Here is a 24,477-nt window from a genome sequence, read left to right as displayed (position 1 = left end):
AGTTCTAAATAAATTGAAAAAAATTAAATATGATTGAGATCATGATTCTCATAAAAAGGTCCACCCTCATCTGGCCCCTGCCTACCTTTGCAGTCTCATCTTCATTCACCCAAAAGTACTCTGTGCTTTTGTTATCCTATGTTAATGTATTTCCAGACCACTCTCTAATCTTGGTTCCTTCACAGACTACATATACATTTTTCTCTCTGTCTGGAATGTCCTCAAAACATTTTCTCTGCCCCAAAACCTTCTAATCATCCTCACTACTCTGCTGTAATATATCCATCATGATGAAGTAGGTTAGGACACTGGTTATGAGCAACAACTTTGCACTCAGGTAGACTGGGGCTCAAGACCTGCCTCTTATTCTTCCCGCCTATCACACCTCAGGCAAGTTATTTTCCTCTCTAAGCTTCCAGTTTTCCCATATGCAAAAAGAGAATAAAAATAGTGACATCAGACTGATGGGAGTGGATGAGAAGTTATGTATTATATGCGTAGCACAGAGCCTGGCAAATCAAGCATTCATTAAATGCTAGTCTTCCCCTTGCTTCCCCTGCCCCCCTCACTACCTACCTCCCACAGCCCCCTGCATTCCCTTCTGGAAAGCACAACATTTTGTTCCATATTTATTTCTCCTACTACTTTATGAGCCCTTGAATGGCAAAGACTACATTCTAGTCACCCCTGATTTTTCCAGCATCTAGAGTGATGTTTCTTGCTCACATAGAGCAGTGAAGAACTTGCTATTTCCAAAATCAATGATTTTACTTTGAAAACTAAAACAAGGAATCACTATCAGCTTTTTTAAAATACCTGGCTCTGTAAGACATGGAGACAACCTAAATGTCCATCGACAGATGAATGGATAAAGAAGATGTGTTACATATATACAGTGGAATACTACTCAGCCATAAAAAGAACGAAATAATTCATTTGCAGCAACATGGATGCAACTAGAGATTATCATACTAAGGGAAGTAAGTCAGAAAGAGAAAGACAAATACCATATGATATCACATATGTGGAATCTAAAATATGGCACAAATGAACCTATCTATGAAACAGAATCACGGACATAGACAACAGACTGGTGGTTGTCAAGGGGGAGGGGGTTGGGGGAGGGATGGAGTGGGAGGTTGGGGTTAGCACATGTCAGCTATTATATATGGAATGCATAAACAACAAGGTCCTACTGTATAGCCCAGAGAACTATATTTAATATTCTATGATAAACCATCATGGAAAAGAATATTTTAAAAATGTGTATGTATATATATATATGTATGTATGTATGTATGTATAACTGAATCACTTCACTGTATAGCAGTAATTAACACAACACTGTAAATCAACTATACTTCAAGAAAATAATAATAAATAGATAAATACCTGGCTCTGAAAATGTCTGAGAATTACAGTTAGTCAAAATATATTTTAGCCTTCAACTAATTTATAAATACTAGGATCTTTACAAAAGATGATTTCTAATTTATAAGTTAGGAAATCAACTTGGTTCTTTGTGGCTAGGATTTAAGGTACTTGAGAAGGAGTAGAAGGAAATAGGTGAGTTTAAAGTGTTGGCACCAGGACTTAGAAGTTTGGTCTTCATCCTGTGAATAAATATTTAAAAGGAGAGTGCAGTGACCCAGTTTATAACTTGAGAAATCAGTCTGAGAAGAATGTGAGGTATGAACTGGTCAAAGAGAAATTAGTTACAGTACGGCATTTCAGGAATGGGCTTATTCTCTACACAGGAGACAAGGGCTTGGATAAAATGCCGATAAATAGAGATAAGAGGGGGAAACGAGGGAGGAAGCCTGTATGCTCCTAAGGTGGCATCAATGACATCTGACCAACTGAATGGGGATATGGTGGTGAGGGGGAAGGAAAATGCCCTTGGTCATGTGTCATCGTGAACTGACAATGAATGCAAGAGGAGGTGAAAGGTATTGTGGGAAGTGAGAAATAATAGGTTCAAATTTTGATACGTTACATTTGAAGTAGCTGAGGGATTTCCAAATAGAGGTGATCAGTAGACAATTATAAATGGATGTTTGTGTTTGAGAAGCATGAGTCCACATGCTAGAAATCAGGAAGGAATAAAACACATGTTTCTATAAAGTCTTCAGGTGTAAGTATTGGGACTCACTCTGTGAAACTTAGCAGTTCTGGGGCTTATTGGTAGGAATGTCTAAATACATTAACCTGCTTAACTTTAATGATAACCTTAGTAGGACAGTTAAAGCTCCAAATCTAGACATGTATGTTTACTGGAGACCACTCCCCAATTTTTTTTTTTCCCTCTAGCAACAGCAGCACTTTCTAAAGAGTATGAAATTATGAAAGGAATGGGAGCCTTGAGGTCAGAATGGATTCAAATCTGAGCTTGGTCAGTTATTGGGTGAGTTACATTTAATAAATGACTTAATCACTCAGCCTCAGTTTCTTCACCTTTAGAGGAAGATAGCAGTGGTAACCTTAGGGTTGCTATAAAGAGAGGCAAAACAGCATAGTGGCCAAGAACATGAGCCCTGAAAACAGACTGTCCTGAGTTTGAATTCTGCCTGTGCTATTCATTAGCTGTGTGACCTTGGCTAAGTTTCTGAACTTCTCTGGGCCTCAGTTTCCTTACCTGTGAAAAAGGGGTACCCTTTCCTTTGCTGTTTTTGAGTTGGCCAGTGACCAGTGTCATGCTTCCCAGTGCACCACTCCTTCTGCAGAGAGAAACGAAGCACCTCCCCAAGAACAGGGTGAAGGTGCAAGTCGGGGACCACAGAAATTGTTACTGGGTGCCTGAAAGTTCAAGGCCACACTTGGGAAAAGACTTGCAGTTCTGGCAAAAGAAGAATGATTCAATTGTAACTGTCATCTGATCAGGACTGGGCAGGAATAGAGGCCAGGGTGGCCTTCCTGGTTCAGAAGAGTGTAAATGAGGGTTAGACTCTCAGTATGAAACAGCTGGAAAGGTACCTGTCCAGCCCTTTTTTTTTTTTTTAACATCTTTATTGGAGTATAATTGCTTTACAGTGGTGTGTTAGTTTCTGCTGTATAACAAAGTGAATCAGCTATACATATACATGTATCCCCTTATCTCCTCCCTCTTGCGTCTCCCTCCCTCCCACCTCCCTATCCCACCCCTCTAGGTGGATACAAAGCACGGAGCTGATCTCCCTGTGCTATGCGGCTGCTTGCCACTAGCTATCTGTTTTACATTTGGTAATGTATATATGTCCATGCCACTCTCTCACTTCGTCCCAGCTTACCCTTCCCAGCCCTTTCTTTTGAAAGACAAGGATCCTGGAGCCCAGGGAGGTTGTCTGCAGACCATCATACTGCACACCAGTGACTGAGACAGGACTCCTGACTCTCACTTCAGTGCTCCTTTCTTCACATCACACCTTTACATAATACAGATGGCCTCAGATCTGAGAACTGCTAAAAAATACTGCAGTGGTTATTCTTTCTGTTCTGAGGAAAACAAATCAGAGATCTGAAAACATACCAAATACTCAGGCATTATGTTTTACATTATACACATTTAAAAAATACATATTGTGACGACACCATAATCAGAATGTTTGGCCTTGCATTAAACACAACTTTTAAATGAGAATGAAAAGTTAAAATCCACCGAAAGAATCATCTGTGCATCTTCCTAATCTACTTTCCTAGCTTCACCTCTAACAATACCTAATTCCTCACCCTTTTCCTGTGGCAATATTTTTTTACGTTTCTACCTTTGCATGTGCTGCTTCCTGTGCCTAGAAGCCTATTTTCTTCATAAACTGACTCATTTGTTCAAGTTACTAGGTTCTCCGTGTAATCTTCCTATTCCAATTCTAGTCCTATTGGTTTTTGCACTTGGTACATTCTAGCACTTAATGGACCTTAATTATTTGTATGTGACAGTGTCTTCAGCCAGTAACGATCTCCTTAGAAACGTCTCAAGCCTTAAGGAGTGCTCAACACCAGCACTTCTCCTACACTTTTACAGAATTAGAAATAAAAATGAGATCTAAGCAAAGCAACGGTGAACACGGGATTCACTATGTAAGTTACTTGCAATAGGAGGAGGCGGACTTTGGATGGTGAGTCTGTGGGTCCTTATTACATATTTAAAAATAAATAAATAAAAATTCTGTTTAGCTAAGGTACAGTAACTAGAAATTATTTACACGAGGGAGAAGATTGGCCTTTCTATTATTACCGGTTACTCCACAAAGGTTCCTCTTTGACTTTAAACTGTCCACATGTTCCCTGCATTAAAAAACATGTAAAGTCTAAATGGGCAATTAAAGGTTAAATCTCTCTTTCCCTTAGTGGGCCTGATTTTTGCATTAGAACTCACGGGTCACTAGACATTTGCTTTGGGTGTGAGCAGTTTGTTTCCTTCCGTTTTTAGCAGGGACAATATGCACCGGGTTAAAATAATCCCTAGACTTGGTTTTTGGTGACACGAACGGAAGGTGCTCATTTTGGGCTCCCTCATCACCACAGCCAAATAACACGTATTTATCCGGCGCCGAGTTATGCACAAGGATCAAAAGCGAGGAGTTAACAAGGCAACACCACGGACTTCCCCTTACAAGGGGCCCGTGGCTTTTGCGAGGAAAGGCTTGCACTGGGTGCGGTACGGGAACGCTACCCTCTCGAGCACACAACCAGCTGCGTCGACAGCCTGGGTAGACCTGCTCTGCAGAGGAGGGCTGCGGCCCGCCCCAGTCCACGTGGGCTTGGACGCCGCGCTCGGACGTTCGAACGCCGTCCCTGCGGCCTCCGCCAATGGGGAAAGCGGGCCTCGAGGCTCCGCCCCCGCCGTCGAAGACGTCACGGCGTCGCCCTGGGCGCGCGGGCCGCGGGGCTCCTGGGCTTCCGCCCCCAGAGGTCTGCTCGCTGTTGCGTGTTCCGTGAGGGTGTCTTCTCCGCCAGGTGTTGTCGCTGTCGCCGCCTTCGCCGTCTGCACCATGGCTTTCGTAACCAGGCAGTTCGTGCGCTCCATGTCCTCCTCGTCCACCGCCGCGGCCTCAGCGAAGAAAATCCTCGTCAAGCACGTGACGGTCATCGGCGGCGGGCTGATGGGCGCCGGCATCGCCCAGGTGGGCAGTCCTCGGGCAGCGCTCCCCGCTCGCTTTCCTGCCCCCCCGCCCCCGACAGGAAAGCGCTGGCGGGCCGCGACCCGGCGGGGGTTGTCAGGCCCGGAGGCCAGCGTTCACGCGAGCCCCGGGGAATTTCCACCCCGACCCTCCCCCGTGTAGTTGAAATGTCTGGGCTTCTTAGTCTGCAGTCCCTCAAAGATCTAGTGTTCTTGCGCCGAGCCTCAGTTTACGGGGGTTGGCTTCCAGAGACCCGCACTGCGATCAGTTTTAATTTTATTAGTTTTTTATAATTCTGCAGCCGTTGTCAGAGCAGTTTTCTGCTCTCTAGATGGTCTTTTCTCCTTTCCCAGTGTTTGCTTGCTGAGTTACAAAGGATAATAGTAGTCAGCACTTTTGTAGCATTTGGTAACGTTACCTAATCGGCGCTTGTGAGGCCCTGGGACTCCACCAAGTGCTGCGCAAGAAGTCTTTGACCTAGTGCCCTCTGGCGCTGGGTGGAGTGGGAGGGGAAGGCAGAGCGGTTGAGGGCTCTGAAGGAGTCACTAATCTCAGTGTGCATCTTCAGGACTCTGCCCGGTTCCAACTAAGCTGTTGATTCAGGGTCAGTTGTGCAGCTGTTACATAGGTACTGTGATCCTTGTGTTTTTACTGATTGAGTTTTAGCGGTTATATTCCAGCTCGTATTGGGGAACCGTGATTTTCATAGCCTAGCTGATTATATGCTTAGCATGTCGGCCGGCCCTTTGTTACTTGTACTGTTGGACTGGGGGAGGCATTTATCTAATTTTTCTTAGGGGAGAACTCAAGTTCAGTGGCTATGATCATGAAGGAGTTTAATTCTTGTAGTGTCTGTTTCCAGCCAAGTCCATGCTTCTATGCTTGCTTTGTAGAAGAATCTTTGCTTATTATTATATATCTTAAAACTTCCCAGACTGCAAGTTTTTTGCAACATATTAATTGGATTGCATTTTCTTCGAAAATCTGTATTTCATTAATGTTTTATACTTCTGACTCCCATTTCTTCTCAGATCATGTTTTTGGACATATATTGCCCTTTTTATTGTGTACATGCCCTGGCTGCTGGGTTATGGTGTCCCCTTAATCTTTATTATACGTGAGATGGGAGGAGTAGGTCCCTTTAACATGAAAGTTTATTATACTACGTGATACTTAAAAGAAAGTTTAGGTTGAGTGCATTTGTATCTCCCTGCTCCACCCAAATCTCCCTACGCTGTGAGAGTGAGATTTGTTGTGGGCAGGTATAAAGTAATGTATTTGTTTAAAAACATCTAAACAACATCTTAGTGACAAGATATTAGGCCTTAAGCCCCCAATAACAATATAGGAAATGGGTCCAGAAACTATTGTTGATGGTCCCTTGAAGACATCAGTGGAAGAGGATTAGAAACTAAGTAGAAAGCATCACTTCAGCTTTTGTACGAATTCAGGTTGCTCAGTTCTTGGAGTACTGTATCCACTACTGGCCAAAAAAATGTTATGTTGCACAAAAGGGCACACACGTAACACCTAAAATTATGGGTGTGGTGTTGGAGCTTTCATCTGAGAAAGGAGGGAGGAGACTGACAATGATGGGCATTCAGACTTGTGGATCAAATCCTTGAGTAGTTGGACCAGGGTGGCGTGCCTTTTGAAACCTAAGGGGTAAAAAGGAAAGCTATTTACCCCACACATTGGAAATATAATGGAATTGTCATTCAAGAAGTTGATAAGGACCAAAGATTTAAATAGTGGACAGTCCTAGGGAACAGTAGTTCTGTCCTTACATAACAAGGTTTAAAAGAGCCTCAGCCACTGTAGGTGACAGCTTTAACCCTGTGGAGGGGAACCGCACTTCCCTGCATTATATCTCTGTGTGCCACTTTCAGCCAATTGTTTGGTTTCGGACGTTTAGCTGATCCATTTTTGCACTCTTATCCTGAAGCATGCTGTTCGAGGCAGTTTTGCCTCATTCTTCATGCTCCTTGACCTACAGCTTTTGTCACAGGGTAAATCTGTTTTGCTTATTTAGTGCCACAGCTATTAGTTGGTGTGGTTTGACTGTAGATTGGATCCAGTTCACTGTGGGGAATTGGGATGTCCTATGCTGGCTCTGTGCTAACATGGAAAAGTTACTTCTGTGCCTTGCTTTACTAATCTCTGAGGTAGGAGTAGCCTCCTAGGAGTATGGAGAGGATTGAATGAAGCAGCACATGTCAAGCACTTAGCACAGTGGCATCTAGTAAGAGCTCACAGAATGTTAGCTGCCTTCAGGGTTATTACCATCATGGTGTTATCCTTGTCCTTTTGTCATTGTCCCCTCATGCCACGCCCATCTCTGAACCTTGCTGCTGTGGTAGGCCTGTAATGTTAAGATGGAGAGCACTGGTTGTGATTCTGTTCCATCTTGCTTAATCTTGAAGGCAAATGCCAGTTGTTGACTGCAGTTTGTTCAGGGACCTCTGAAAAGAGGGAAGGCACTTTTTATACTCCTCAGTAAAGCCTTAAAAACACAAGCACAAACTAACATCTAAGTTTATGCTACTAATTCACACTTAGCTTCACTCTCCAGAACCCTTTCTGAAGTAGTTTTTTTTTTAATTAAAAAAGAATTTTTTTTTGGTGGCACCAGATCTTAGTTGCGGCAGGCGGGCTCCTTAGTTGCAGCTCACGGGCTCCTTAGTTGTGGCGTGCATGTGGGATCTAGTTCCCTGACCAGGGATCAAACCCGCGTCCCCTGCATTGGAAGGCGGATTCTTAATCACTGCACCACCAGGGAAGTCCTGTGAAGTAGTTTTAATTTTAATCAAGGTGTAGTTCTGTTTACATTTTTAATTTTTAAAAATTTATCATTTTTTGCCATATGTTCCAGTTCATGCTGAGTAGGATAAAAAAAAAACTGGGTAGATTTTGTGGGAGCCTGACACATTTCTCAAGCAATTAAGCAATTTAAGACGAGTGAGGTCTGTGTTTAATCATACGTAGTTGATCAGAGCACAGGCCATTTGTATATTTGTATTCTCTAAGAGTATCTACTTTGCCTGTCATTACTTTTGCTTGTTTTAATTTAAAAAAAACAAAACAAAAGCTGTGGGTTAATATTTAAGTAAGGTTAACTTGTTTTGTGTGTTTGCCCATTATTCTGACTTGGGTCTGATTGCCAGTTTATCTTCAGCTGGATACTTAGGCCAGCAAAGAAGCTTCCAGCAGTAATTGACCCTTGAGTGGGGGACAGGTTGATTTTTGCTTTGTAAAGAAGGGAACAAAAGGAAAAAAGTTATTAGCTGTGCATCTCTTCAATTTATAGAATGAGTCAAAGCTTTGCTTCTTGCATTGCCTTTTTTTCATATGAGGAGCCCAGAGAGCTTATAGCTTTTGTTAATTTACTAGTGAGAAGCCAGTGGGCTTTCTGGGAATGGCATTTTAGGGGCTGGATTTCTTGGCTCTCTGGTACAACCTTCCTTTCAGTGCACTACACTTCTTTGAGGAAGTGAGAGTTTGCATCTTGAAGGAGGCTGGAGCTGAGTTCACACCGAAAGCTTTTTTATTTGTTCCTCTTAAAGAGCAAAAAGTGCACATTTTTTCTGGGGAGAGCTCCTTAGGCTATTAAAACAAGGGGAGGGGTATTCTAAGCTACAAGTACACGTTTCCCTGACATTTGTAGTACTCTGCGATGCTTGATGAGGACTCAAGTGGATAGGAAGTCTTCTCCCCAGCCTCTGCATTTGTTTGCCCATCTCCTTTTTCCTGCCCCCAACTTTGAATTTTCTGATGCTGAGTAGAAGAATGATCAGAGTTGCTTTGTGTTGTTTAGCTTTATTCTTTTCTGTTGCTACAGTGAGTATGCCTCTGTTGAGGTTTGTTTGAAAACAGTGCAGTGGCCTAGGAGAAGTTTTAGGAGCACAGGAGGCTGGCACAGTCACCTGGCTGTAAGCTCTCATTTTGACTCAAAGTCCTTTATGGAGGGAATAGTTGTTTTTGGTTTTGTTTTGTTTTGTTTCTTTTATTTTTGGCTGCGTTGGGTCTTCATTGCTGTGCGCAGGCTTTCTCTAGTTGCGGCGAGCGGGGGCTTCTCTTGTTGACAAGCACAGGCTCTAGGCATGTGGGCTTCAGTAGTGTGGCACGCGGGCTCTAGAGTGCAGGCTCAGTAGTTATTGTGCACGGGCTTAGCTGCTCCACAGCATGTGGGATCTTCACGGACCAGGGCTTGAACCCATGTCCCCTGCATTGGCAGGCGGATTTTTAAACACTGCGCCACCAGGGAAGTCCCATGGAGGGGATAGTTTTATTCCCAGGTGTTAACTTTGTCCTCAGGGGTATGGGCTGTGTGTTTGTCATGAAGTTCTTCCCTCATTTACTGTGTTGTTGCCCATTTCTTTATTGGGCTGTTCTCTGATACCCATGATGTACTAGGACAGTAAAATCAGCTTCTGTCAGCATATTAGTCTTTGGACTTGGGGTGTGGCTGGAGATACTGTAGAAGAGGTAGGGCTGACAGGCAGAAAAATGAATGCCGTAGAATATGTTTGGGTATTGTAGAGCAGAAATGGTACCTCAGTCAGGTTTTGGGTTTTCTCTGCCGTGTCCTAGACCACCTCACTGTTATCTGCCCCTTTCTTGAGTTTCTCATTTCCTTTCCTCCTCCTTCTCTCTTCTCCCCATATCTGCCTTAGGCACATACCTCACTGCCTAGCTCTCCTGGGGCCACAGGAAGATAATGCTGCTGCTTTCTGTTCTATATCTCCCTCTAGGTTATGCTGACTATGTGATAGTTTCCGCTCAGCGGTGGTCTAATGCCTGGAAGTGAGCAGGCTGTAAAGTGCCTGCTGGAGTTTGGATCCCAGCCCTTCCTCTCCTGGCTGTGGGAATCTTGGGCGAGTCTCTTAACCCCTCTCTGCTTCTTCCCTTATCTACGAATAATGATACTTGTCTCAGTGTTCTGAGAGTTCTATGAGCTAAGAGCTTAGACTGCACTAGTGTTTTCAATGGTAACTGTTCAGTAAATGTTAGCTGCCTTTATGTAGATCCATCAGCTGTAATCTGGTGATGACTTCTCTTATTTTAGATTCTCTTAACTCTTTGAAGATATGATAGGGAGCTATGGAGAGTTTAAACAATTCTAAAGATTTTAAGACTAATTGTGTGGGCTGTTGAGAGAGATAATCTTAGTGCTTTGTTCACTTGTATTTGGGTATTACAGTAAGTTCATAGTCATAAAGCATTTGCAACAGAGCCTGACACTTGAAAAACACTACAGATGTGACATTTTTTTCTGTTCCAAGCACTTTAATGTCTCTGTCATTTCGTGTGACTATTATGATATTCATCCCTGCAGAGATGGCACTTGGGGTCGAGGGTCAGAGGCAGAGCAGGGCCTGGAACTCAGGTCTCTCAACTACTCTTCTGCTTGCTGGAGATCCCTGTGGCTGCAGTGACCACAGTTCTACCTGCACCTTTGGCCTCTGCTGTCTTGTGGGGAGAAGTATGGCTTCCATGGGCAAGGGGATTTTTTGTGGGTATCTGGAATCAGCAGTTATCAGCTTGACCTCTCTTCAGCTCTAGATTCAAAGTTAGAGTCACCTGCTGGTCATCTCCATCCTCTGCTACTCTCTTTCTGCCCATAATAGACTCAAATTCACCTGGCAAGACTTCTTGGTTCTCTCCAGCTTTCCCAAAGAGTTTCCTCCCTCTGTGATTGCCGTTGTTGATCTTCTAGCCACTTCATGCACTCCAAAGACAGGATTGCTGTCAGAGTGTCCACCATACAGCAGAAGGCTCTGAGGCTTTCCTGCGAGGAGAGCTGTTTCCCCTGTTCTTTCCTTTGTAATTCCTAGACCAGGCATTGATACCTGAATTGTTGAGGAAACATCTTAATTGGTTCATTTCAGCAGAATCTAATAGGAAAGAAACACTCATCCTAATAACTATTGCCATATTAATCTTCTGAGAGAGCAGTTTGGAATTGCAGCTCTCTCCTCTACTCAGAAAGTGTGCATCCTGGCAACATCCTTCAGAGATTCTTAAATATAACTAAGAGTTGGTTGATGCCACTGACATGCCCAGCTATCCCATCTCCTTTCCAGAATTTGTGGGAGATGGGAGTGGAGGGTCCAGGGAGAGAATTTATTTTCTCTACATTACCAAACCCAGATGCTTACTGAATTTTTTAAAAAATGGTGTATTTAACAGGCTCACTTAAAAATTGAGGCACATTTCCTTGGCTTTTTAGAAATGCTATTTAAAATATAAAAATCTCAGTTTAAAAAAGAGGCCAGCCAATGAACTTAACTGTTTTAAGTACAAACCAGCTATCTGTGGTGGTGGTCGAAAGCCTCAATGGAATGCCTTTTTCTGATTGTTGAAGTTTGTGAAGACAGCTTGTGTTGATGGCAGAGTTCACGGCATTGCACAGAGACAATCATACACCCCGACTTGCCAGCTCTGAGAGATGCAACTGATTTATGACTTTTATCCTCCCTGGATCAAATCATGAGAACCCAAGGGCAGGCCTAGATGCAAAGGCGCAGCAGCCTCTGGGGCACAGCAGCCTCATGGGGAGCAGCGACTCTGTGTACTTATTCTGGGCCAGACACTTACTCTGGGGATCGAGAAGTCAGAATTTGCATTTGGCAGATGGTACATACAACTTTGCCGTTTTTCAGAGAGAATGTAATGTTGATGAAATGCAGCCCTCCTGTAATGTAGGGACACATGGAACATCTCACCGGACTAGTTGATGTAATTCTCACAAATTCTCCACTCAAATTATACTTCAGAGAAGGGGCTTCAAATCTGGTGGTATGTTTGCAAAAATAGAGAAATCCAGCAAGCTTCTGCTTGGCATGTTTCCTTGGTCCTGTGGCTGGAGTACTCAGGGGCTTTGACAAGTGTGCTGTTCACTGGGCCTATTTTTACAGCTCTGAGCACCCCTGTCCAAAAATATTTCTCTCTGGCTAAGCCTGCTTTCCACCAAGGCTAGAGAAGTCATAGAGCTGAGGACATAGCCTTCAAATAAATTTTTTTCCATTGCAGACTGCTTGTCCTCGAGGTCTTACAGTGTAGGTCACTATCACATAAAACAGGAGTTCTCAGTGGGTTGATTCAGATTATTGGCACTCAGATTAAAGTGCCAGGGAGAGCCTTCCTTATTTATTGAAAAAATAACATGTCTATGGGAGGAGGGAAAAAGACCTCTTTATTTTTGTGATCCCCTCTTCCGCTACCATCTCCTCAGAAAGCTGGGGATAATTTATCACTGAATAATTTGAGAAGAGTGAGTGTGATTGATTTCCTTGTATCCAAGACACATGAAATTCTTTTCTAAGTAAGAGAAAATTCAGTAATGTAATTTAAAAAATCAAATCAGGTGTGAATCATCAATATCACTCTTGTCAACAAACAATGCTGATAAGCTGGTGCAAACCACCCCAAAACTTTAGACTTAAGTTTACAAAGCAACACTATAAATCAGTAGGTTTCATGCCTTGAGCAGGGGTCATTGTGGTGCAGGAACTTTAGCAAAACAACTCAGGCTAATTCTAGACCTGCTGGAATTAACCGTCACAGCACTGTTGCTGTGAAGAGTCATGGTCCTGTCTTCTGACATACATGTGTGCACATATCTCTTGGGTGAAATTACAATTTCAATTTCAATTACAGTCTTGCTGGATTACGAGATATGAATATATTTGACTTCAGTAGATAATGCCAAACATTTTTCCAAAGTGGTTATACCAGTTTACAGTTCTGCCTTCAGGGTATGAAGATTCTCTTTGCTCTATAGGATTATATTGTTGCTTTAAAGTTTAGTCATTCTGGTGGGTGTAGTGACATTTCATTGTATTTTTATTAGAATTTCCCTGCTTACAATACTAGTGAGGTGAACCCCTTTTCACATGTTTATTGGCCATATATATATATATTCTTGTGTAATATGCTATTAAATTTCATTCCTGTTTAGCTCTCATGTTGTCCTTTTTTTCCCTAATGGATTTTTAGGAAATGTTTATAGATTCTGATTATGAATTCTTATATTCATATTTCAGATATCTTCAGTTCCCTGCATTGACTTTTAATTTTCTTTGTGGTTACCATGAGGCTTACATACAGCAACTTGTACAGTCTATTTTAATTTAATAACAACTTGAGTTTGAGCCCATTCTAAAGCTCAACATTAGTACCCTCCCCGCCATTTAATGTTTTGTTTTTTTGTTTTTTTGGGTTTTTTAAAATGTTGAGCCTTCTTTTAATTTATTTTTATTTTTGGCTGTGTTGGGTCTTCGTTTCTGTGCAAGGGCTTTCTCTAGTTGCGGCAAGCGGGGGCCACTCTTCATCACGGTGCGTGGGCCTCACTGTCGTGGCCTCTCTTGTTGTGGAGCACAGGCTCCAGATATGCAGGCTCAGTAGTTGTGGCTCACGGGCCTAGTTGCTTCGCGGCATGCGGGATCTTCCCAGACCAGGGCTCGAACCCGTGTCCCCTGCATTAGCAGGCAGATTCTCAACCACTGCGCCACGAGGGAAGCCCATTTAATGTTTTTGATGTCACATTTTACACCTTTTTATCTTGTATATCCCTTAACTAATTATTATAATCATAGTTATTTTTATGACTTTTGTGTTTTAATATTCATGCTAGCTTTATAAATGATTAATCTACCTTTACTATATATTTACCTTTCCAGTGAGATTTATTCTTTCATATGTGTTCTTGTTACTAATTAGCGCCCTTTCTTTTCAGCTTAAAGTCCCTTTAACATTTCTTGTAAGGCTGGTTTAGTAGTGATGAACTCTTTCACTCTGAGCAATAACTTTGCCAGGTAGAGTATTCTTGGTTGGAAGTTTTTTCTTTCAGCACTCGGAATGTATTGTGCCACTCCCTTCTGACCTACAGAGTTTCTGCTGTTGGTCTTACTGGGGGTTCCCTTGTGTGTAGCAAGTTGTTTTTCTCTTGATGCTTTTAATATTTTCTCCTTGTCTTTTTTTTTTTTAATTCAACACCCACTTATTCTCTAATTCTGCCCACATGGAGACACCCTCCTTGAAAAGGTGTTAAATCTTTCGTTCACTTTAGCACCTTATGCTGAAAGCACGTGTTCTAAGGTTTTAACTATGAGATCCACATTCTTAAAGCATTAATTCTTAAACCTCATCTAGATTTCTCCCCCTTGGTTGGGGGGAGATGACCCAAACACAGCGAAGAACAGCTCAGGACTGTGGGCTCTGCTTGCCCAGAAGACCTTGCAGCTCCCCTGACCACCCAGCTGGAGCCAGGATTAGGACCCTGAGACGAGGGGTGCCTGCCGGGCTGCCGCCACCACCACTGGCCCCAACTCCTGTCCTCTTCACTGGCTTGCTGTCACCTCGAGTTTCCCTGGAGTTTGGGGATTCCAGACCGTCTCTGCTCACACTTCTGTGTCACGCCTGCTGCCTCAGCACTGCTGATCCACACCAAGGGGGAAAAGCACATAGAACTGCTTTTCAACACACCAACGTTCCACACAAAAGTTATTTGATAAGCCTGCAAGTTCTTTTTCATCAGAGGACATTCCCAAGGCCATGACTTCCCCGGCTCTCCACTGCCCTTGCCCGCAGACTGGACGTGCATGGCCTCCGTGCTGTGAGTCAGGCACACACCCCTGGCTCCACTCCGGTGCACTGTCCTGCAGAACTGAGGACGGTGCCCTGGGCTCATCAGCAGGATCTGTCCTGAAGCCAGTCCTAGAGTGACAAGAGCCACACCTGCAGGTCTGTTCCACTGACCAGCCGCACAGGACCGAGCTGGGCCCACGGACCTGAGAAATGGAATCCAATCCATGAATTCCCCCCCCTCAACCATATTTTCTGTAGCAGGGTCTGTCAGCCTTGGCCCTATCAGAATTTGGGACCCTGTAGCTTTACTGTGGAGCCGTCCTGGGCACCACAGGACATGTAGCCACAGCCCTGGCCCCCACCAACTAGATGCCAGCAACACCGCTACCCCTTTCCTGCCCTGCGCATTGCCACGTGCCCTGGGAGGGGGACAAACTGCACCTAGTCGAGAGCCACTGACCTACAGCTTTTGTTCAGCCCTCCAACTTAAACATTTCAAGAAATAGCAAAATGCACTCTCCACCTGCAAGGAGACCAGGACGCCCCTGGTTTGGGTGATCATTTTTTAGGGTTACATTTGGCCCATCGAGGGGCTCCACACAGGGGCCCGACTTCTGCCTCATCAACAGGACAAATGCCAGGAGCGAACCTCTGGCCTTCCTTCCAGAGTGACATGTCTCAAGGTCCTCAGAGCACGAGTGCTTGTGGACCAGGTGGCTCTGGGCCCCCCTCGTCCCCACCTAGGACCCTGCTCTGAACAGGGCCTGGAGGCCCTACAGGGCCTTGATACCAGCTCAGCGGCCCTTAGCCAGGGATGCGTGTCACACTTGCCCAAGGATTCCTAAACAGTCCTCGCCAGACAGACCAACAGAACAATCATTTCAAGTAAGGAGACCCTCTCCTGGTCAATCCCCTTGTGCCCAAAGCTTGCCATGTGGTTGTACACATATCTCATTTAATTCTCGCAGTGAGCCTCATTTTATAAAGAAAAAGAATATCAAAGTGTTCAAGGGCCTGCACACAGCTCCCATTGCAAGTGCATGTGGAAGCAAGGTGCTTCCTCACGCAGCTTTTGGTGATGTCCAGCTACAAACCATCCTAAGCGCCCACTGTTCTGAGCACTGAGCGTAGAAGTAGCCGCTTCCTCTCTGCCCCATCGTCTCAGGTGCAGCAGGGCAGCCGCACCCGTGGTGCCGGCAAGTCCGGCATCTGCAGGGCAGCTCTCCTTGTCTTTCACTTTTGACATTTTAATTATAATATGTCTTGGTGTGGGTCTCTTGGGTTCTTCTTATTTGAAACTCTTTGGGCTTACTGGATCTGGATGTCTGTTTCTTTCCCCAAGTTAGGGAATTTTTCTGCCATTATTTCTTCGAATAAGTTTTCTCCTTTCTCCCTCTCTTCTCCTTCTAGGACACAGTAACGTGAATGTTAGTATACTTGATGTTGTACAATAAGTCTCTTAAGCTATCTTCACTTTTTTTTCATTCTTTTTCCTTTGTGCTGCTCTGATTGGTTGAGTTTTATGCTTTGTCTTCTAGTTGACGTGATTCTTCTGCTTTATCTAGTCTGCTGTTTAACCTCTATGGCTTTTTTTTTTTTTTTTCAGTTCAGTTATTGTATTCTTTAGCTCTGTGACTTCTGTTTGGTACTTTCTTTATTTTCCATGTCTTTGTTGAATTTCTCCCTGTGTTCATCTATTCTCCTACCCAATTTGGTGAACATCTTTATGACCACTACTTTGAACTCTATCAGGTACATTACTTATCTCTGCTTTGTTACGTTTTTTTCCTGAGGTTTTATCTTGTTCTTTCATTTGGAACATATTCCTCTGTTTCTTCAGTTTGCTTAACTCTAAACGGTAGATGGAACAATCACCTCTCCCAGCCCTGAAGGAGTAACCTCGTGTAGAAGGTGAACCGTGTTGTTCATCCCTGCCGCAGCTCCTGGTTTTCTCCAACTTGTGTGCTTATCCAAGTACCCTGTTATGTTTTTAACAGCTCTTAGTAGTTGAGGATGTGCCAAGTCCTGTTAATGTCCCAAAGGGAAGAATCTCAGCATCTAGATTCAGGGCACCTGGAAGCCAGGCCCTCAGGCATCAGCTTTTAAAAGTAATTAGATACATACAGTCCTGTGGAACCTTAGGCATTAAGCGCCTCTGGCCACCAGAGCCAGGTGATCTGGAAGTGTTCCCTGAGTGGCAGCCACAGAAATTAGGGCACCAGATGAGTGTATAAGCTCTTTTCTGGTAGCCCTTTAAGAACTCTTTCTCTGTTGGTTACAGTCCTGTGGGAACCACGAACATAAACCCCACTGACCACCAGAGCCAGGCGATGTAGAGGTGTCCCCTGTCAGCAGTAGCAAAAATCTGGGTGCCAGATGGGTATGAGCTCCTTTCTGGGTGACAACAATTATTACAGTCCTATGGGGCCAGGAATGCAAACTCACCTAGCCTCCAGAGGCAGGCAATCAAGAGACACTGCTTAGCAGCAGCTGCAAAAATCGGGGCACCAGACACGTGCAGAAGCTTCCCACCAGAAGACACTGGTGCTCTGGAGAATGGCACAGGGAGAGCGCAGAGGTGGTGCCTACCGCTCTCCATACCTGGAGAGTGTTACAGCCGGCTTCTAGATGTGTGTGTGAAATTAGATGCCTGCCCTTCAGGCTGACACTTGAATATAAGCAGGTCAGCTTCCTTTATTTTAAGTCTGGTGTGATCAGCTGCCTCTGAGCTGGGCCCTGGGGTGTGTGAACCTGAGCATGTGAGCCCTTTAAGAGTGGCTTCTCAGATTGCTAGAGTCTTGTGGGTCTTGGGACATGAGCCTTGTTGGTTTTCAAAGCCAGAAGTTTTGGAGGGTCATCTCAAGTGTGTGACCCAAAAGTTGGGATGCCTGATGTGGGTGCAAGCCCCTTGCTCTTCAGGGAGAAGCTCCAGGTTCCAAGGTCCCTCCCTGCATGGGGTGTATGATGAGATTGTATCCCAGCCTCTCCTACCCACCTTGTGGTTTTCTTCTCTTTTGCCTGACGTATAGTCGTCACTCAGCCCCTCTTTAGGTTTTTTTAAAGAGGAAATTGTTCCATGTGTAGCTGTAGACTCAGTGTGTCTATGGGAGGGCGTGAGTTCAGGATCCTCCTACTGTACTGTCTTGAACTGGAACTCCAATATAGTTATTTTCACATTATGAGGGGAGGCCCTAAGCAACCCTATGAAGAGAGCCTTGGGCCTTCAGGAGACCTAATCTCATCTTGGCTTTTCCCACCAGATGTATTTGTTCAGTCAACATTTCCTGAGGGCCCACCCCAGCCAGGCAGGGTCTATTCAGCCGACAAAGATAGAATGACGTTTAGTCAGAATCCAGGAGTAGGGGAGACAGCACTTCAACGGACGATCATCACACAACGTGGTGGGTGGCGTGGTAAGGGTATGCAGGTACCCCTGTACTGGAACACAGATGCCGTGCCTGGGACGAAGAGGATCTTGGGGTGGGGATGCTTAGTATCTGGAAGTGATACTCAGGCTTAGTTAATGAGGGGAAGCTGGGGAGAAGGCACGGGCAGTACGAAGTCCTGGAGGTGAGAGGCAGTAGTAGCAGATGTGGGCAACTGCGAGCCTTGTGGTGGTATTAGAGTCTCAGGCGGTGGAGAACAGCCTGTCTGGAGAGGAGGTGCGTCCCTTTCCTGGAGGGCCTTGCATGCCACGTGTAAGAGCTTTTATTCTGTGGTCATGGGAGCCACTGAAAAGTTTAATGGAGTTAGTAATGTAGACAGAAGTGCCTTTTACAGAATTATGTTTTGGATAGAACACTTTAGTTCCTGTATGTAGTCTTAGGTGAATAATTTTTTTGCTTTAGTTAGTGTTTCTTTTCTCAGTAAAATGAAGGTGTTGTGTTGGATTAAAGGTTTTGTGTGTGTGTGGTAAAAAATACATAAAGTAATATATCATTTTGACCATTTAAAAGTGTACAGTTCAGGGCTTCCCTGGTGGTGCAGTGGTTGAGAGTCCGCCTGCCGATGCAGGGGACACGGGTTCGTGCCCTGGTCCAGGAAGATCCCACGTGCCGCAGAGCGTATAGGCCCATGAGCCATGGCTGCTAGGCCTGCGCGTCCAGAGCCTGTGTTCCCGCAACGGGAGAGGCCATATCAGGGAGAGGCCCGCATACCGAAAAAAAAAAAAAGTACAGTTCAGTGGCATTTAAGTGCATGCCTGTTAAGTAATAACTCCCCATCTCCCCTTCCCCCAGCCCCCGGCAGCCATTGCTTTACTCTGGGTCTCTGAATTTGCCTGTGTTCTAGATACTACCTATAGGAGGAATCCTACAGTATTTGTCCTTTTGTGACTGCCTTATTTCACCTAAAAATCTTTTTTTTGCGGTACGCGGGCCTCTCACTGTTGTGGCCTCTCCCGTTGTGGAGCACAGGCTCCGGACGCGCAGGCTCAGCGGCCATGGCTCACGGGCCCAGCTGCTCCGCGGCATGTGGGATCTTCCCGGACCGGGGCACGAACCCGTGTCCTCTGCATCGGCAGGCGGACTCTCAACCACTGCGCCTCCAGGGAAGCCCTCACCTAAAAGTCTTAAAGGTTCATTTGTGTTGTAGCATGTGTCAGAATTTCTTTCCTTTTTTTTTTTTAAAAATAAATTTATTTATTTATTTTATATTTTATTTTTGGTTGTGTTGGCTCTTCATTTCTGTGCAACGACTTTCTCCAGTTGCGTCGAGCGGGGGCCACTCTTCATCGCGGTGCGCGGGCCTCTCACTGTCGCGGCCTCTCCCGCTGCGGAGCACAGGCTCCAGACGCGCAGGCTCAGTAGTCGTGGCTCATGGGCCTAGTCGCTCCGTGGCATGTGGGATCCTCCCAGACCAGGGCTCGAACCCGTGTCCCCCGCATCGGCAGGCAGACTCCCAACCACTGCGCCACCAGGGAAGCCCCAGAATTTCTTTCCTTTTTAAGGAATAATATTGGATTGGAATTATTTTTAATGGCATCATATTCCATTGCATGTCCACACTACCTTTTGTTTTTCCATTCATCCATTGGTGGACACCTGGGCTGCTTCCACCTTTTGGTTGTTGTGAATAATGCTGCTGTGAACATGGTCTACAACTGTGTTACTGTTGTAACTGTGTTACAGTCTTGCTTCAGTTCTTTTGGGTATATACCCAGAAGTGGAATTGCTGAATATGGTAATTATTTTTAATTTTTTGAGGAACTGCCATACCATATTCTACAGTGGCTGCACTGTTTTACCCGTCAGCAGTGTGCAAGGGTTCCAATTTCTCCATATCCTCACTAACACTTATTTTATGGTTTTGTTTTTGTTTTTTTAATAATAGCCATCCTAACAGATGTGAATAGATCAGAGGTTTTTACACTGTGCTCTGATAGACTTTAGGGCTAGGAGTTCAGTGAATCTCCTTAGTGGTTCCCAAACCCCTCTTCCCTGACCCATGCTTTATGTATTGTTCTTCTGTATACATTCTTATGAGGAAGGATTTCATGGCTAAAAAGTGTGAAAGCCACCGCACTGATCTTCCTGCTCTAAAAATAGATGATCTTGATCATCTGTAGCTAATAAAGCTGAACAGTAAATACTTTTGCCAATCTCTGACCTTGCAGTAGTTGAGAAATTAAGGTGCCTCACTTTCTCCCTACTATGATAGAGGAGAAACATACGTTGAAGAGAAACCTGAAGAGGAACCTATGCCACATGTCTGTGGTCATCCTTGACCTGGCTCACACACGTGTCCCTCACAGGATGGACAGACACATCCTGTCCGTCAAAGGGGCTGTGTGTGTCTTTGCCCACAGCCCCTTTGAAAAAAGGTACAGGACACGTTGACATGCTGGAGGAAATTAAGCATAAATCTAGTTTTGAAATTACAGAGGTGGTCATACTACACAGTGGTTGCCCTCCAGTTCCCCTTTTGCCTGGCATCTCCACCAGTGCCAGAAAACAGTTGGACTGCTCACAAAATAACAGGCGTTTTTGTGGCATTTTTTTCACTTGGTAATTGACTAAAGGCTCCAGTTATTAACTCTTTTTTTTCTTCCTATCCTTTTCAAACTAAGAGTGTGATTTTTCATAATTCTAAAATAACTTGGTTTGTAAAATTTGTTATAAAGAGTTTCTAGTAGCAAAACCAGTCATGATTTCTTGAGAGCTTATTCCTAAGATAATTTACAAATTGACGCTTTTTAAAAATAGAGCTATTATTCATGCCTTCTTTTCATAAATATTGTGTCCCTTTGTGCTAGGCATTGGGGCAGTTGAAGGTAACATGTGGTTGCTGCTCTTGAATTGCTCACTGTCCAGAGGAAGAAGTACAAGTATGAACAATTAATTGTCATAAAGGCACAGATCACCTGCTTATCATATCTGGGATGTCACCTGATACAGATGAAAGTTTTAGTGGTTTAAATACCTTAAGATATGGCTTTTAGACACTTAAGATATGACATTACATATAAGATATATCTAAGGGTGAGGGAAAAGGAACATTAAAAAAGTACATGTTAAAAAAAGGCATATGTATACATTGCACCACATATATGTATATGAAATTTATATTTACTGGAAATTTTGGTTGGATTGTAGTTAGGAGTGTGCCAGAACTACCCTATGTTGGGATCTGTGGCAACAGCTACTTCAGACTCTGAAGAAGTGGATGATACGGCAGCTCTTTTGAAAAGGTCTCTAGGTATTATTTTGAGTCATCATCAAGAGTTGGTGTTGGTCAGCTTTTTCATGTCTGATTTATCTTTTACATGTGGAATTTCTCCTACATACTCATTGGTTTATGACCTTTATTCTGAAATTTGTGAGATTTTTACAACATGAAATCGTTTATGACCATTTGTTTTTGATTTCTCTGTTGTATTCACATCCTGGGGTTCTGGCTACCGTTACATAACTGAGTGGCCATTGGTAGCTGGTGGCTCTCACCAGCTCCGCACTCTGTTTTCTTTCTGTATTTGGAGTCCTGCAGGAAAGACCTGCTGTATCTGTAAATCAGTAGAGGCACAAAGGAGTGACCACCTCTGCTAGAGGTTGGGAGAGCTTTCATTAAAGGAGAGAGGGCCTCTCTTGGATCATGAAGGACAAGTTGGAGTCCCCCAGGCAACAGCGAGGGAGAGGTGCTTTCTGGTGGAGGGAACCTAAGGGCAGGGTCGTGGAGCCATGAAGCAGCGTGAGGGAGAAGTGTGTGGCTGGAGGAGAGCACGGGCTCAGGTCACTGCGCTCTAGGCACCTGGTATTGAGCAGTTATTTATTGGACAACCACCGTGTGCAAGTGATGAGTGCTAAGGGACACAGGGACCAGATCAATGTCTGCTATCAAGGGATTCAGATCTAAGAGCAGAGATCGTTAGACAAAGATCCACATGACACAGCTGAGTTTGGTGTGAAGCAGCATAATAACAGCAGTAAAAGTCTAGGTCTAAGGTTTCAAAACAGAGGAAAGAAGACATTCATTTGGAAAAAGGCTTCATGGAGAGGGTAGCTTTTGAAATGGGCCTTGAATAGTGGATATAATTTCTTTGGACGTAATTAAGGGTTGAGGTTAAGAAAAAAGTGTTGTCCAGCAAATTGTGACCCTCAGGATAGTGGTAGTATTAATGAAGGTCAAGGAGAATTGGTTTTTAGGGTCAAGGTGTTGACTGTAGCTTAGGACAGAATATGCTGGTTTCATACATAGCTGGAAGTATGCGAATGATTAAGATTCCAGAAAGAAAGGATATAAAGACAGAGAAAAAGAATACTGACAGCAGAACCTTGAAGGATACCTTTGTTTAAAGGCTGAGAAGATGGAGAGAATTAATATGGCTAAAAGGAACAGATAAGAAATAGAGATAAGAAATTGGAGAGTTTCAAAAAGGATGGTTTAGTTGGCAGTGTGTAGGGCTGTGGAAAAGTAGAATATGGAGCCAAAGAGCAGGCATTGGCTTTAGCACTTAGAAGACCATTGATAAGTTATCTCTACATTCATACCACAGTAGTGGTGGAAGAAGCCTCAACGCTAAGGTTTAGGAATTGCATGGCTCAGGGGGAAAGTGAGAGTGCAAAGTGTAGTGACATCTAACAAGCATTGTGCACCTTCTTTGTGCTTGGCATTGGTGTATACACTTTAAACGCTTTAACTTCTTTAATTTTCACAACAATCTTAGGAAATGGGCACTGTTGTTTTCCTTATCACAGATCGGGAAATCATAAAGAGGCTGTATAACTTGTCCAAAGTTATGCAGTAAGTGGCTAAGCCAGGGTTTAAACCTAGGAAGTCCAGTTCTAGAACTTGCGCTCCACATACCACCGTGCCCCCCCAGTAATTGAAAGACTTCTGTGGTGAAGCGAAGGCCAGCTTCAGGTGGCTAAGGAAGCTTGTGGGTATCCCCCCTGCTTTTTAAACATTCTTTTTATTTTTTAATTAATTAATTAATTAATTAATTAATTAATTGGGTTGTGTTGGGTCTTCATTGCTGCACACGGGCTTTCTCTAGTTGTGTTGAGCGGGGGCTACTCTTCGTTGCGGTGCTCAGGTTTCTCACTGCAGTGGTTTCTCTTTTTGCGGAGCTCGGGCTTTATGCACGCGGGCTTCAGTAGTTGTGGCTCGCGGGCTTTAGAGCACAGGCTCAGTAGTTGTGGCACACGGGCTTAGTTGCTCTGCGGCATGTGGGATCTTCCCGGACTAGGGATCGAACCTGTGTCCCCTGCATTGGCAGGCGGATTCCTAACCACTGCGCCACCAGGGAAGTCCCTAAACATTCTTTTTAAATGGAGAGAGATCCTAGCCTGTTTGTAAAAATGGAAGGACACAGAAGAGAAAACCTGAAAATGAAAACCAAAAAGGGAACAAGTCGTGAGATCAGAAGATGTAATTTTAAAAGCAAAATAAAGTAATTTACCTTTGGAGTCTGTACCTGGATCCAGCATTAGGCCTTGGACCCTTGCAGAAGGAGGAAGGGGCCTGCCTAGAGTAAAATCGTTAAGCTGTTGTGATATGCTAGGCACAGTCCCTAGTGTATATTAACTCTTTTAATCCTCTCAACAGCTCTGCTGCCCATTTTTATGGGTGAGGAGACAGCCTCTGGGGGTTAAGGAATTTTTCTGTCTCACAGTTGGCAGACGGGCTCCGGAGTCTGGCCCTTGCCCAGCTCAGAGCTGTCTCAGACTGTTCCCCTCAGACCCAGCCATGCCTTTTGGGGTCAGGAACAGCCAGCACGTGAGCTCTGGATACAGGCGGCCCTAGCGTCAAAGCCCCATCACATCCAGACTTTGCTTACTGTTACAGTGCCTCCCCCAAAGGCTGTTGTGCAGACCAAACGGGGTAATTTATGAGCAGTGAAAGTTCTCTGAGAGCAGGGGATTTGTTTTGTTCCTCACCTTGTCTCAGGGCCTGGAGCAGCCGCGACACGGTGTTGAGCCACGAGGAAGCAATAGTAGTAAAGGGAACGCACGTAGCGCCCTGCTCAGCATGGGACTCTAAATGGTGCTTGCCCTCCGCCCCAGGGGAGCGTGGGTGTTGGCGCAGGGGAGCAAAAGTGCTCACCTCTGAGAGGCCAGAGTTCTTGTCTGTGACCTCTGGTCGTTTGGTGGAAAGCATTTCCTAATAATCTGCATTTTTTCATCCAAACTATTTGACAGCTTCCCCACTGTCCAGATTGTTTGTATACCCCAGTACAGTTACTTGGCTTCCAAGAAAAACAGCACTTCTTGTTCTATTTTTTCTGGCTTTTGCCTTCAAACCCGCGTGTAGCTCAAGCCATGAATGAAGATCTGACTGCTGGCCATGCTTAAGGTTG

The 24,477-nt window shown here is 44.5% G+C and overlaps 1 protein-coding gene across 2 annotated transcripts in view; it reads left to right on the top strand.

Moving 5' to 3' along the window:
• The first annotated feature begins 4,820 nt into the window (after window positions 1-4,820).
• HADH (hydroxyacyl-CoA dehydrogenase) overlaps window positions 4,821-24,477 on the top strand; it is a 48,870-nt gene continuing 29,213 nt past the window's right edge. The window contains exon 1 of one of the 2 annotated variants that reach the window (XM_082631172.1): window positions 4,821-5,099. In XM_082631172.1, the coding sequence (XP_082487298.1) occupies window positions 4,968-5,099 (132 nt within the window). In that variant the 5' untranslated portion in view covers window positions 4,821-4,967. The remainder of the gene's footprint in view (window positions 5,100-24,477) is intronic. The other variant, XM_082631171.1, reaches the window with a different exon arrangement.

The sequence above is a fragment of the Mesoplodon mirus genome (genome assembly GCF_964341445.2).
Source record: "Mesoplodon mirus genome assembly, chromosome: 2".
Classification (NCBI taxonomy): domain Eukaryota; kingdom Metazoa; phylum Chordata; class Mammalia; order Artiodactyla; family Ziphiidae; genus Mesoplodon; species Mesoplodon mirus.
The sequence above is the reverse complement of the archived record's forward strand: the minus strand, read 5'-3'. Positions and strand labels throughout refer to the sequence as shown.